Source organism: Pagrus pagrus (genome assembly GCF_965226575.1).
Source record: "Pagrus pagrus genome assembly, chromosome: 14".
NCBI lineage: Eukaryota > Metazoa > Chordata > Actinopteri > Spariformes > Sparidae > Pagrus > Pagrus pagrus.
In genome coordinates, this window is record NC_140198.1 from 21897350 (window position 1) to 21910400 (window position 13051).

At 42.8% G+C, this 13051-nt stretch overlaps 1 protein-coding gene across 5 annotated transcripts in view; it reads right to left on the reverse strand.

Annotated features, from left to right (window-relative positions):
- Positions 1-2748: 2748 nt before the first annotated feature.
- The window catches only part of dclk1a (doublecortin-like kinase 1a), a 58738-nt gene continuing 48435 nt past the window's right edge, over positions 2749-13051 (reverse strand). For 4 of the 5 annotated variants that reach the window (XM_084373272.1, XM_084373270.1, XM_084373273.1 and 1 more), the window contains 11 exons: positions 10719-10800; positions 10108-10280; positions 9334-9453; positions 7151-7297; positions 5631-5764; positions 5438-5515; positions 5235-5331; positions 5053-5133; positions 4827-4940; positions 4568-4641; positions 2749-2893 (listed from right to left, as the gene is read on the reverse strand). In XM_084373272.1, coding sequence (XP_084229398.1) covers positions 2836-2893; positions 4568-4641; positions 4827-4940; positions 5053-5133; positions 5235-5331; positions 5438-5515; positions 5631-5764; positions 7151-7297; positions 9334-9453; positions 10108-10280; positions 10719-10800 — 1158 coding nt within the window. In that variant the 3' untranslated portion in view covers positions 2749-2835. The remainder of the gene's footprint in view (positions 2894-4567; positions 4642-4826; positions 4941-5052; positions 5134-5234; positions 5332-5437; positions 5516-5630; positions 5765-7150; positions 7298-9333; positions 9454-10107; positions 10281-10718; positions 10801-13051) is intronic. The other variant, XM_084373271.1, reaches the window with a different exon arrangement.

Below are 13051 nucleotides of genomic sequence, written 5' to 3' on the forward strand. Positions count from 1 at the left end.
GTAGAAATGGATGACGCACTCAGTTCCTTATATGCTTTTTTCATTAAACCTGCATATACTCTCCCTCGGAAGGGGATCAAGAACACAGGGGGAAGGAACATTTTAATTATTTATCTGTTTTTAACACATCCATCTTAATTCTGAACTTTCTTACTGTTTATCTAATAATCTAGTAGTTTTCTTATGTAACTGTGGTGACGCTGTAATCAAATTCCACAGCCAAGTTGTGAAGCTCACTTTAGTCCATCACACCACCTGCATGCTGAGCCACTGCTTGTGGAGTACAGAAAATGTTGGATCCCACGCCTCTGGCCACAACGGTTGTGGGATTCATGAGAACATCAAGTACCCCTCTAGTCGAGTGCCATCCCAGCAGATAACAGCTAACAACAGCACCCAAAAAAGTCTCAGTGGGATGATGATGTGCACTTCATTTGAAAAACTGTATCAAGCATCTAACCAGGAAGAAATCCATTTAACTGAAGTTTTACTATCACTAATTTAACCCACTAAATCACAGTAAAGCTCTACAGACGTCACAGACAAATGTTTTTTGAAACATTTTTTTATTTGTACTTTTATTATTGATAGACCATTGTTGAACAGAGGTACAGGTATCGGTATTGCAACGGATTGTAACACTGTGGTGCAGCTGTGAGAGCACTTTGGTAAACCACATGTGCTGGAGAGTGTGGACTTCAACAGCACAACAAAGTCATACTGATACGGTCAATTTTTGCGGCACATTACTGTCTATGTGTGATGATGAGAGTAAATACAGAAAACTTACAGACAAGTGTGACGACTGCAGGGAGATCATCCGCTTTTAAAAAAATGAAAATCGCTCTGCATTTCTGTCACTCATCTGGCTTCTCCTCGCTTTTATCTTACATCAGGTACTGGAAATCCCTTTAAGGAAGTGACATCATTCCCAGTGTCTGACCGGAAGCAAAGACTTCCTTCTTCTTGATTGGTCTGTGTAGATCCACAACATCAGGTCTGAATAGTCTTCTTCTGTTTCACTCCGACCTGATGATCTCCTCTAGATTATTTTTTTTTTTGTGGTACACGTGTATGACTGTTTTACAGTTCTCATAGACTTACTACTAGTAAAGAAATATACTGTATTGTGAACTATCAAAATAAATAAAATTATGTTATTTACATAACATATAAACAATACTTCATCACGAAACTGTTTTTTTTTTCATTATAAGAATAGGCTACTGTATGTCTGTCATGCTTTCATCTGAACAAATGAAGCCATGAATGAGGTTGTACAGAGCTGAAATAAATCCTCTTCCACTGTCTTTCCGAGAGTGCTGCTGGTTCTCCGTCATCCATACTGTCTCTCAGACCTGTTCGACTGCACCTAGACTGCAGTACTTTGTGCAAATAGGCAGCCCTCATAAACTGTAAATCATGTACAAATACCACCTCCTGGGCTGCGACAATCATTCTTTTCTTTACTGCTGGAATATGTGTATGAAATATGTCTTTAGTGTTGGAAAAAATGTAAACAAGGCTTCCTATGTGTACATGAGCATCACAAAAGATGGAGAGTAATATGACATCGATACAGAATGATTGTGGAAATGTGTGCACCGAGGAGAAAATTTGTTCAAATGTTGAGTCTGCTACACAAGCACCCGAATGCTGCTGAAATTTTGTGTGTCAAGATGTCGTGAATGAAGCGATTAACAAAATTGCGAGGTGGAATCAAATGCACCATTGTTGTCTTAATAGCAGTCTGTGTAAAATGTAAACTGTAATACTGCAAATCCAACATTACAGGAAGGCAACGCCAAAACTGTGAGGAGCACAGAATTCGAGCACAAGTGCTGTCTTTGTCACTTATCTTCCGTCGATGAACACTGTTTTAGACACGTTTGTAAGAAAACTCCTTCTCTACACGCCTCGGCTCTCATCTTCGCACAATAACACCGTTCTGCGGTAGCCTACTTCAACATTTCTGAGCTCTACTTCTACACAGTTTCCATTATTCTTCCTTTTCGTCAAGTTCCAAGGACAAGTCAACACAGAGTTCTCCTTTGTGAAAAAAGGGAAATACATATAAAAAAAAATGCAGTGAATAAAGAATGAATAAATAAGGTTCAATAAAACATGAACGTTGGTCCATATTCTCATATTGCCTTTTCGAGCTGCTCCACCACTCGGAAGTTTCCATGTCGAGCCCAGATCATCACTGAAGGGTAACCGGCGCTGTCGCCCCTTTGGCGCTCCTTGAGCTCCGTAACATGTGCTCAGATGAGAGAACGTTAAAAAGAAATCAATGAAAAGTCTTTTCCCCTTTTCCCTCTTCCTCACGATCTCTGTTGCATTTATAGTCCTTTCACAACCCTTTCTTTTTTTTCTTTACTCTATCCACCTTTAGATCGATCTCTCCACCGGGATTTGGAAAGATGGATTCAGGAAAGCTAAAAGTTCTCTCTGATTTTTTTCCCCCTCCACAGTTCACCCCTGGCCCAAAATGAGGGGCTGTGGGGAAGCTGGTGTCTCCTCTTCCTCCTCCTCCATATAGAGGGAGGAGCTGGATGAGGATTTTTCCCTCCTCGCTGCTTCCTCCTCCTCCGCCCCCTCCGCCCCCCCTCTAGAAGGGCGAGCTGGGGGAGCAGGTGTTACTGGCTGAGCTGATGGAGATGTCATCAGAGTCAGATGGGAGGCTGGGGTTCGGGGAAGGGTCAGAGCAAGCGTCAGGGGTCAGAGAGGGAGGGGCCACGGGCAGGCTACTGGGAGGCTCCGCCCGTAGTGTTTTTGTCGTTGATGTTGTTATTGTTGTCACCGTCGTTGGCATCATCTGCAAAGGCAGCGGCTTCACATCCGGGTGGCGTCCTCGTCTGAGAACCTGCCCCTCCTTATCAAGAGAGGTGGCCTGAAACAGGGAGAGACGGGAACATTACGGTTAGATCCTCTGACACATAGATCCAGTAGCAGAGAGCATGATGGAAGATGGAGGACCAGGAGAGCCTTGCACGTGTTCATGAAGCTATTCATTGATGTTCAATTGGACAGTCAGTAGATTAACACAAGCCCAAACTGTAATTAAATCATTCACCATCCATATTCCTGTTGATTTACATTACGTTAAGCTACATTATGATAACTTACATTAAGTTCCTTCCATTCTGTTATGCTGAGTTAAATTATATTCTGTTCTGATACGATGAGTTACGATACATTAAGTTTCATTACGTTGATTTACGTTACGTGAAGCTACACCATGTAGCTTCTATTCCTTCCCTTCCATTATTTCGAGTTACGTTATGTTGAGTTGCGCTACTTTGAGTTAGGTTAAAATGAGTTACATTGCACTCAGTTATGTTACACTTAGTTAGGTTATGCTGAGTTATGTTATGCCCAGGTACATTATACATCATTCCGTTGTGATGAGTTACATTACTGTTACATTATGTTGACTTAAGTTATGTTACATTACGTTACATCACATTAAGTGTGAGGGTGAGGGTGGCTCACAATGCTTTAAAACCTGTGGCTCTCTTTAGCCAGTTAATTCTATACTGTGATGATCTGGTTTGTAAGCCAAATATTGCCAAAATAAGGCCCATGGCACCTCAGTATAATAACAATGGATAGATAGAAAAACCAAATGGAAAAAAACATGCTCATAAAAATCCACTATAGTAGATTGTAATTTCTATGTTGTTATATAAATCTATGAATGAGCTACAATATTATTTTAATATTAGTTAATTTATCTTTAAATATATTAATAGCATCAATTTTAATACTAGATTTGTACATTCAATTGTTGTGCATATGCATGCATTCGTTTGTTATTAATTTATTCAAGTCTGTTATTGATTTTCTCTCGTCAGTGTCCAATTCTTGTAAATATCACCCAGTGAATTTTTAACTATAAACCTTTATAAGCATGCAACTCTGGGTCCTCCATAAATCAGATGTGGATAAAGTCACACAACAGGAGTTGGCAGTGGGAGCTCAATAGGCCTGGTGTTAGTGGGAGGCAGCCAGGCGGGGAGCATGACATCAATCAACAAAACACTGAAAACGACTGCAGAAAGCAAGGGGACAGGGTCGTTTCTTTGGAAGGCAGCATTCACAAAGAAATGGTTTAAACAGAAAGTGACATAAGCAGCATCAGTTTGTTTACTTTGCTATGAAGGAAATTGTTCTTTTAGTACATTTACACAGAGACATTACGGAGAAACATTCACAGGGGTAACTTGCAGTTCCTTATTCACACACCAGAAGTCCACTGAGACACTGATATATAGTGACATAACATCAAGGACAAGGCTTGGGCTAAAGACAGACGACAACAATGCATATTCTGTGTAGGATATGCATTTACAGCGAACGAGGGATGAAAGGAAAGGAGCAAAAAGCCAAGCACAAACAGCAGGGACGGCATGAAGCTGTCAAAGCAACACAGCAGCAGCCAGTCAGCAGGGCTGCATGCAGGGAGGAGGACATCAATTTCAGAGACACTATTTTGGTTTGTAATCATTTCTCGCTGGTTTTTTGACCGTCTACCCGGTCGTGTCTCTATGGAAACCTGGCGTACCTTATCCAGTACATGGCCGGGTGCTGGTAGAAATCCAACGACCCAGATCTCTGCATAGAAAAGCTGTCATCCAGCTGAACACAAAGAGAAACCAGCACAGTCAAACACCAGTTCACTTGAAAACAGAAGGACACACTTCACTGAGACCTTTGCATAAACCAATTCATCTTAGTGTGATAGCGACAACTTTAGATGAAGCTAACTATCCATCAGAGCAGTTGGTCTATGGGTACTGTAGTTTCTAGTGGCAGTGACTTACAGAAATGACTGACACTCCTGCAGTGGTGTCGCTGACCTTGGGACTGGTGTTGAAGTGCTTCTTTATCTTCCCTGCTACTGACAGCTGATGATCGTTCTCACATAGACCTTCATCCTGTATCAAGCAAAGGAGGAGAGGACAACAATTCAGTGTTCATTCCCTCTCTCTATTTTCTTTTTTTTCTTATACGCTGTCGTAGTAAGGGCTCAATTAACGCTGTACTCACAGTGACCCATGGATGCTCTAGCACCTGGAGGGCAGTGTATCTCTGATCCACCTCCACCTCCAACATGGATCGAATCAGCTCCTTCAGCAGCAAAAGAAAAAAAAATATTGTTGATTTTTTATTCTCCAAACATCTGGATCCATTCACACTCAAACAAACAGATACTGTATATAGATGTTCACCTTGGCTGTCTCAGACACATTGTCCCAGTATGGTAGAGGAAATTCTAGCTGTCCCATTAGTATCTGATCAAAAAGTACTTCTTGATCGTCACTGCTCCTGCAAATAAAATGTAAATACTGTTTTGAGTCTTAAACACAACTCTTATTATCTCAAGAAAACGTTAATACAAGTGACATTTCACTTGGTGGAGCAGCTCTCTTACCCTCTAAAGGGCGGGAAACCACACAGCAGGATGTAGGTGATGACTCCAGCTGCCCAGATGTCCACCTTAAGGCCATACCTGCACCAAGACAAAGAAATATTACGACTTTACGGCAAAACAGTGCAATATTGTTCCTAAATTCCTAAAGAAAAACACTTCTCCTGTAACCTCTGTTCTGCTCGGAGGCTCTTACCCTGTTTCTGAAATGATTTCAGGTGCTACATATGTCGGGGTCCCGCAGACAGTGTAGAGGGGTCCGTCCACCACAGTTGCCAAACCAAAGTCTCCCAGTTTCAGACTTTTGCTGCCGTCTGCATGCTCATACACCTAAGGATGAAGAACAAATGCTGTTAAAAGTAGGACGGCTGCAGTGAGATGAGTATGATCCCGACTGTGAGGCATAACGACTTCTATTTCTGCAGCTGCATTCACGGTACTCCACAGTGTTCCAGTATATTTTTATATTCTTTAAATAACTGTGGCATCTTTCAAAATATTGTTTCTGTCTCAGCGTCACCAGGTCAAATTCTGCGGGGCCTTAGGGGGTATCAGTGTGCATTGCTGTCTCCTAAAGTGCCACTGGGGGACACCAAAGTCTTGAAATGCTCAAATCCTACACATGGTGGCTTTGAACCCACAGTTCCCCTCAGCTCTAGGGAGTGTTTCAGCATCTCTTAGCTCACTGTTTGGGATTTATGGCCTGCCACTTTGCTTTCACTCACTCTCATACTGCTTTTTTTGGGGGGGAAAAAGTTCAATAAACCCACCTACACACCTACGACTGACAAAGTTAGCAAAAAGCTGGTAAACACAGTTAGCTAGCATGCAGCTTGAATTATCCTGCATCTAATTTGCTTCTGTTATCCCTGGGCAGGTAGGAAAAAAACAATAAAACACCACATATTGACTCATTCAGTGGCCGAAAAGCCAGATATGTTGCTCAGGAGGTGGTGGAGACCAAAAATGGAGCTACAAGAAGAGTAAGTATTGGATTCATAAGGCTAGCTCAGACATATGATAGCATGTCCTAAGCTAGCTTGTTGTGGTGCTCCCAAGTGGCTAAACAAGTCAGTTAAAGGTTTAAAAATGTACTGTAAAGTTACATAAAGTCCTCTCAGAACATAGCATAGTGTCGGGCATCCACCTGCTACATGTATTTAACCCTTAAAGATCAAGAAACGGACAACTTTGTGAAGCTGAGTGACAAAGAGCCAGCCCTCAGATGTGTAGCATTACACTCTGGGCGGCTCACTCAGCCTCAGCACTTCTTATTTAATTGAAACTGTTCTAAAGCCAAGAAGTAGAGACATAAAAAACAGAAGCTATGACCCCATCTTATGTCAGTAGGGATAAATGTGGCTACAACTAGCTTTAAAGTGGAACATTTCTAAAGTCTGGCCCGAACATCACTCGTAATGAGCGACTCGGGGTGGTGGAAAGCGGGCAAAGGAGGGGATGAACGACAGCTGTTGAGGGAAAAGGGAGGAGAACACGACGAGGAGGTCGACAGAAGGGAGAAGGAGGGAGGGAAGGCACAAACGAGTGAGGCTGGAGAAGGAATGTGCGGGAGGTGTGAGGGCAGCAGGGATGAGTCATCTCATCTCCAGAGTGAGTGATATTACTTCACTGTTCATTGAGAAAGGAGGGAGGATATACTGCGGCAAGTTATATGACCAACTCACCACCACGTGCAGGGCCTGTGTGTGAACTCACCAGCAGGTTTTCTGGTTTGATGTCTCTGTGCACTATGTTGAGGCTGTGGAGGTATTTGATGGCGTTGGCCAGATTGTAGAGCATGCCGCTGGCGTCTCTCTCCGTGTATCTGTTGGCAGAGGTGATGGCATCGAACAGATCTCCACCCTGTGGACAAATCACAGTGGACGGACAGGCCGGTTGTCAGTATCAGGGACAATGTCACGGGAGTTTGTGTTTGGCGTTTTCGCACACAGAACCTGACAGATTCACTTCCAAGTGTCGCAGTTGCTCATCTTTTCTGCTGAGACTTCTCGGCCAGCGAGTTGATTTCCTGATATTTCCCCTTCCATTCTAACTTTCCCCTCTTTTCTCTGTTTCTCATATTTCTCACTCTGTATGAATCTCACCCACGTCTTACCTCTCTCTCTCTCTCTCTCTCTCTCTTATCCTCTCTGTCTCTCTCCCTGAGTGGACTAAGTGGAACGGAGGCTTAAAATAGGGCTGAATCTCTCTCTCTCTCTCTCTCTCTCTCTCTCTCTCTCGTTCTCTCTCTCTTAGACACACTGTCAGGGTCCGACCTGCACAACAACAGTTATTTAAACACGAGAGCTGTCTAAGTCCACAGCTCAGCCTCTAACCAATGCATTTGCACTTCACTATCTTCACTATATGGCCAAATGTATGTGAACGTTACACTTAAATGTGATTGTCGAACATCATTGCCAAAGCATAAACCCTAATGTGCTGCGACGACATCTTTGGCCAAGTGGCCAGGAATAAGATGCTGGTATTTTTGTTTTCTGCAAACCACAAATACATTCGAGCTCACTGTCCTGTTGGTAGGTGAGAGGGAAGGGGTCGGCGTTAATCACTCTTCGAGCCTGAGTGATACCACTGGATATTTTATGGAGGCATCAGGATATTTCCAGCTATGTTTCGGCGACAGAACCGGACTTTTTCGATGCTACATTAGTACATTTCCAGCCATGTTTTTGGTGGAATAACTGTACATTTTGGATCAGACATCCGTACTTTTCAGAACTCGACATCGGTGTATTTCCAGCAATGTTTTTGGCGACAGAACCGGATATTTTTGATAAAACATTGGGACATTTCCAGCCAGTTTGTGGCAACAATTCAGGTTATTTTTGAGCCAAAGCATGATTTTTTCTTAACCCTAACCCCAAGTGTTGTTTGTGCCTAAACCTGACCAGACCATAAGCACAGCGTTGTCACTACACAAAACTGAAAATTGAACCTAAAGTAACATAAAGTTGCATCATAAAGAAGGATAAAGTTTCAGCTTCATCTTTGATTTGCAGAAACGTACACTGCCAAAATTTATTCTGGCGATCGGGTTGAACATCCTCCGTTCTTCTTTGGAGGCTTTTCACAAGCGTTTTAAACCTGGCTGGATTTAAGGCTTCTTCACAAGCCAGCTAAGTTCTTCCACACTATCTTAGAAAAAAAAAATCTTTTTGGGCCTCGCTTTGTCACTAACCAAAACACAAAATGTTGCTCCCTAAAACTGTTGCCAGTTTCCAATTAATTGAAAGGGACCTTACCCACAAACAGCACCTGGCCAACGGACACAAACTATGTGTGAATGCCATACTTTTGGCTATAATTCGTACCATCTCTCCCTCTCTTACCCTTTCGATCCCCTCTCGATGCATCCATCTGTCTCTCCCTCTCTCAGTCCCTGTCATCCTTAAAGTGACTCTCTCCACCTCATTCATCCGCAGCCTCCACTCGATCCTCCCCCCTTGGATGCGCTCACACGTGCACGCGTTTCTCCCACAGATTGCCTCTCATCTATATTCTGTAGTACTCTACGCCACAACACGAACAGATGGATCACATTTCTGGCTCCTGAATTATGCACAAACATTTCTCGACTCAAGGAGCGGGGGGGAATAAAGAATGTGAACACACGAGCGCTCGGGGCCACAGACCGATTCTCTCGGTCCCATACTGTGACTGGTTGGATTCATCATTTGCTTCCCCGGTCCGTCTCCGTCACTGTTTCTGCCTCTCTGCTCCTTTCTCTCTCTTAAATTGGGGATAATGATCACCAACACAGTATATAAAGAATAAATCTATTATCTTAGTTTGGCCAAATATCCCAGTTTGTCCACAAGCAGAGCAGATGATGCACTAACACACTAAGATAAACATGTAATTACAGTATGCAAACACACCTTGACCAGCTCCATGACCAGATAGAGCTCGTTGTAAGTGTCCACCTCCTCTATGAGCAGGACGATATTTGGATGTTTGACCCGGCGGAGGATGGCCACCTCGTTCTGGATCATGTGCTCCTGGAGTAACAATTAAAACAGAGTGAAAATATGTGATTTTGTTATATACTAAGATACAATGTGTTGCACAGAGCTTAAAGAATAAGTTCACCCAGAAATGACAATTAACTCATTATCTACTCCCCCCCCATGTCGACAGGAAGTCAGGTGAAGTTTCGTTGTCCGCAAAACATTTCTGGAGGTTCACAGCAAAACAGCGTCACACGGAGTGCACGCTAACGCTGTAGCTCGGCCGCTACAGTGAAGTTTTTGTGTTAAACAAGGCTTTAAATAATGTCTTCTTCAAATCAATTTGGGATTTTAGGACTTTCAGAGACTTGGATTATCCCGTACGAGCTGTATGGAGCCATATTATGTTTTAGTTCCCATCTACTTCAGTTGTTTAGGAGAATGCTGCAACGCCGTTTTGCTGTGAAGCTGCAGAAATGTTTTCTTCACCTGACCTTCCATCGGCACAAGGTTGAGAAGATAGTGACTGACTATTAATGTTTGGGTGAACTTATTCCTTAAAACAAGGTTGTTTTTCTTGGTTTTCTTCTTTAAAGGAACAACTTCTATCCATGTATCTGAGCAGTTTTCAACACAGAGTAACATTTCTACTTGAATACAGTACATATGCTATACACTAGCAGTCATTCCTCGTTTGTAGCTTACCTTGCCTCTGCATTTGCCCTTGTTGATGATCTTCAGAGCGTACTCCCGTCCTGTGGAGTGTTCCACACATTCCCGGACCACCGCAAAGTTCCCGTCGCCCAACGTGCGTCCCACCTTGTAGCGGTCTGATATGTAGGACGGCACAGCTGGAACCTCGTCGACTACAACCTCAGCTGCAGGGAGGAAGCACGAGGTTTAGAGCAGCTGAGCGGCTCGATAATGTAAACCAGTTTACACTTGTTCACTTCAATGTACAGAGGACCTAACAAGCCTTTTTAAACCATTTACAGCATCTGTAATTTATTATAATCCATTTAAATGATAATAAGCAGGACCAACAATGAGATTAATGAAAGGATTTACAAATACATAATACATTAATAGATGAGAGAAGTGAAGAAAGACACCAGAGGAAGGGAACGTTGTGAGAAAACCAGCTGATGAGAACAGGACGAACGAATCAGAATCAGAGCACAGACAGGAGAGATGGGAGCGGGAGCGAGGCATCAAAGGTCATGAACGTGATTCAGACGTGCATGATATTTGCAAACACGTCGCCTTCGCTCACTGACGGACAGATGGGACGGTCTTGCAACGTTAACTTTCCTCACCTTCGGTAACAACTCCATCCCCGTCCTCCACTGAGCTGGAGACTTTAGTGGAAGACAGAGAGGCGGAAGAACCCTGGGACCCCTGCAGAGAGGGAGAGGTTGATGAGAGGATGATGAGAAAAAACAGGGAGAAGACAATTATTCAAATCTGCATTATAACCCAGAATAGTTTGTAACAAAGCGCGATGAAACAGTCCCTTCTGCGACAATCCCGGCTGAAACAAGTGTCCAAGAATAGACAAAAGAACATTGCGAGGCTCGTCTCATCCTCAGAACATCCTCAAGTCTGTCTTTGTGTTTGCATGTCTGTGTGCTCATAAAATGAGCCAGAACAGATCTGCTTAAGCTACTGAGCTGAATATAAACAGGTTACTTATTCAGCAAAGCACCTGGTGTGTGTGTCCACATTGGGAAAGACGACTGGCATCCCAATAAGCTCTCTCCATTTGCAGAACTGTTAAGCAATTCCTATCTGATTGCACCTCCTGTACTACCTTTAACACAGCGCAGAAACGCAGATTTTGGTGACACTAATAACGTCGGATGAATGCTGCCTTTCATCTGGCTGGTGAGTAGGAGGTCATTAAGGCAGAAGAGAGAGTGGCTGAGATGCGGCGTCTGCATCTATCTGAAGACAAAAACTCATTACGCCCTCCACCTCCTAACCTTCTGTCTGGTTGTCATGGAAGCAACAAGGGCGGGGAGCGGGGATCTAGTCGGGACTGTAAATGAGAATCTACCCCTCTCGTGTTTCTGTCTTTTCTGCTGCTCCTGTCCATCTTCCCGTCCTCCTCTCCTCCTCCTCGCCTTCCAATCCTTTTACGACAACCGAACAATTCGATTGCGCTTCATTTGTCTCAGCAGGCACCTGTCAGGAGGGCTAGTCTCTTCATTTGTAAGATGAACATTTTTCAAGTGTTCAATATCTATCTGTCTGTCTCCCTCGCCTTAGTCTTCCCTCTGCTCCGATTCCCTCTCCTGCCTCACAGTCGATCCTTGAAATATCTTTGTGGTTTTAGGGGTTTCGAACTTGATTCAGATTAATCACTGAGTCAGTTAAAAGAAGATTAATTGACAATTATTTTGATAATTGATTATTTGTTTCAGTCATTTTTTAAGCAAAAAATGTCAAACATTTGCTTTAAAATAAGGATTTGGTGCTTTTTTGTCATTTATGATAGGAAATTAAGAATCAGAACCAATTAAACGTGAAATTAGTCGTTAGTTGCAGCCCAATTTCAAAGACCCAAGGTGCAGCCAGCACCTGCAGGTGGACCCTATCACACTTTCTCTAAAAAAAATATTGCCCGCTGGCCGATGTGAATTATTAACAAGCACAGTTTGAGCTGTAAATGGTCGGCACTATGTGTGTGATGCATGAGCCAATCCCCATGTTAATCTTGCAGAGCAGCGCCTCAGCAGCCTGCTGGTGACCACCTCTGACTAATGTTGTCTCGCCGATGAGACATTTTTTTCTTTCACGTCTCGTTTCAGTGCAGGTGTAGTATTTGTGATGCGCTCTCATGACGAATTCACACCGCATAGTATAATTCACAAATCAATCGGTCGTGGCTCCTCGGAGGAGATGAGATCTAAAACGTGTTGCTGGATTAATGGATGCCGTCCATTGTTATTATGATAATAACCCAGGAATCACTGGCACGAGAGGAATTTTAGCAGTGCATCATTAAAGCATGTTACACATTCATAAAATTTAAAGGTGCAATATGTAAGATTTCCAGTTGAAAATATTAAAAAATGTACTAAATCAACACAATGTGAAAAAAATAACAGTTATTATATATCTACATGTTGTGTTGCAGAGATATCTACTGAAGTTAGCATGCTAACCAGCTAGCAACAGCCCATCCTGGTCCAAAGCTCCTGTGCTAGTGGTATAAACATCAACACTCCAGACTGCTTGCTGCACCGCTAACTGAGCTGACTAGCTAACAACAGCTACAGTTAGCAGCAGGTAACGGTTATTCTTATGACTACAAAGATGGCCAATTCTTACATATTGCACCTTTCAGTGAGGTCACCGAGCTGTTTTGCCATGAACACAAAAATGATGAAAAACAGTTTAAAAGTTAACAGTCTTTTTACATGTTTTCAATCATTATTTTCATTATGAACAAAAAAGAGGGTAAAGACTATGATATATTGATACTATATCATTAAGCTGATATGAGACTTTATTTTGTTTTACGTACATCTTGGATATTAATATATCTTGTTGTGGAATAAGTGTTGTCTTTTCCTGGTTTTAAAGGGGCACTGTGATGATTATTTACCAAAAATCTCCTTGTGAAAGTAACTATAGTCACCCCTAC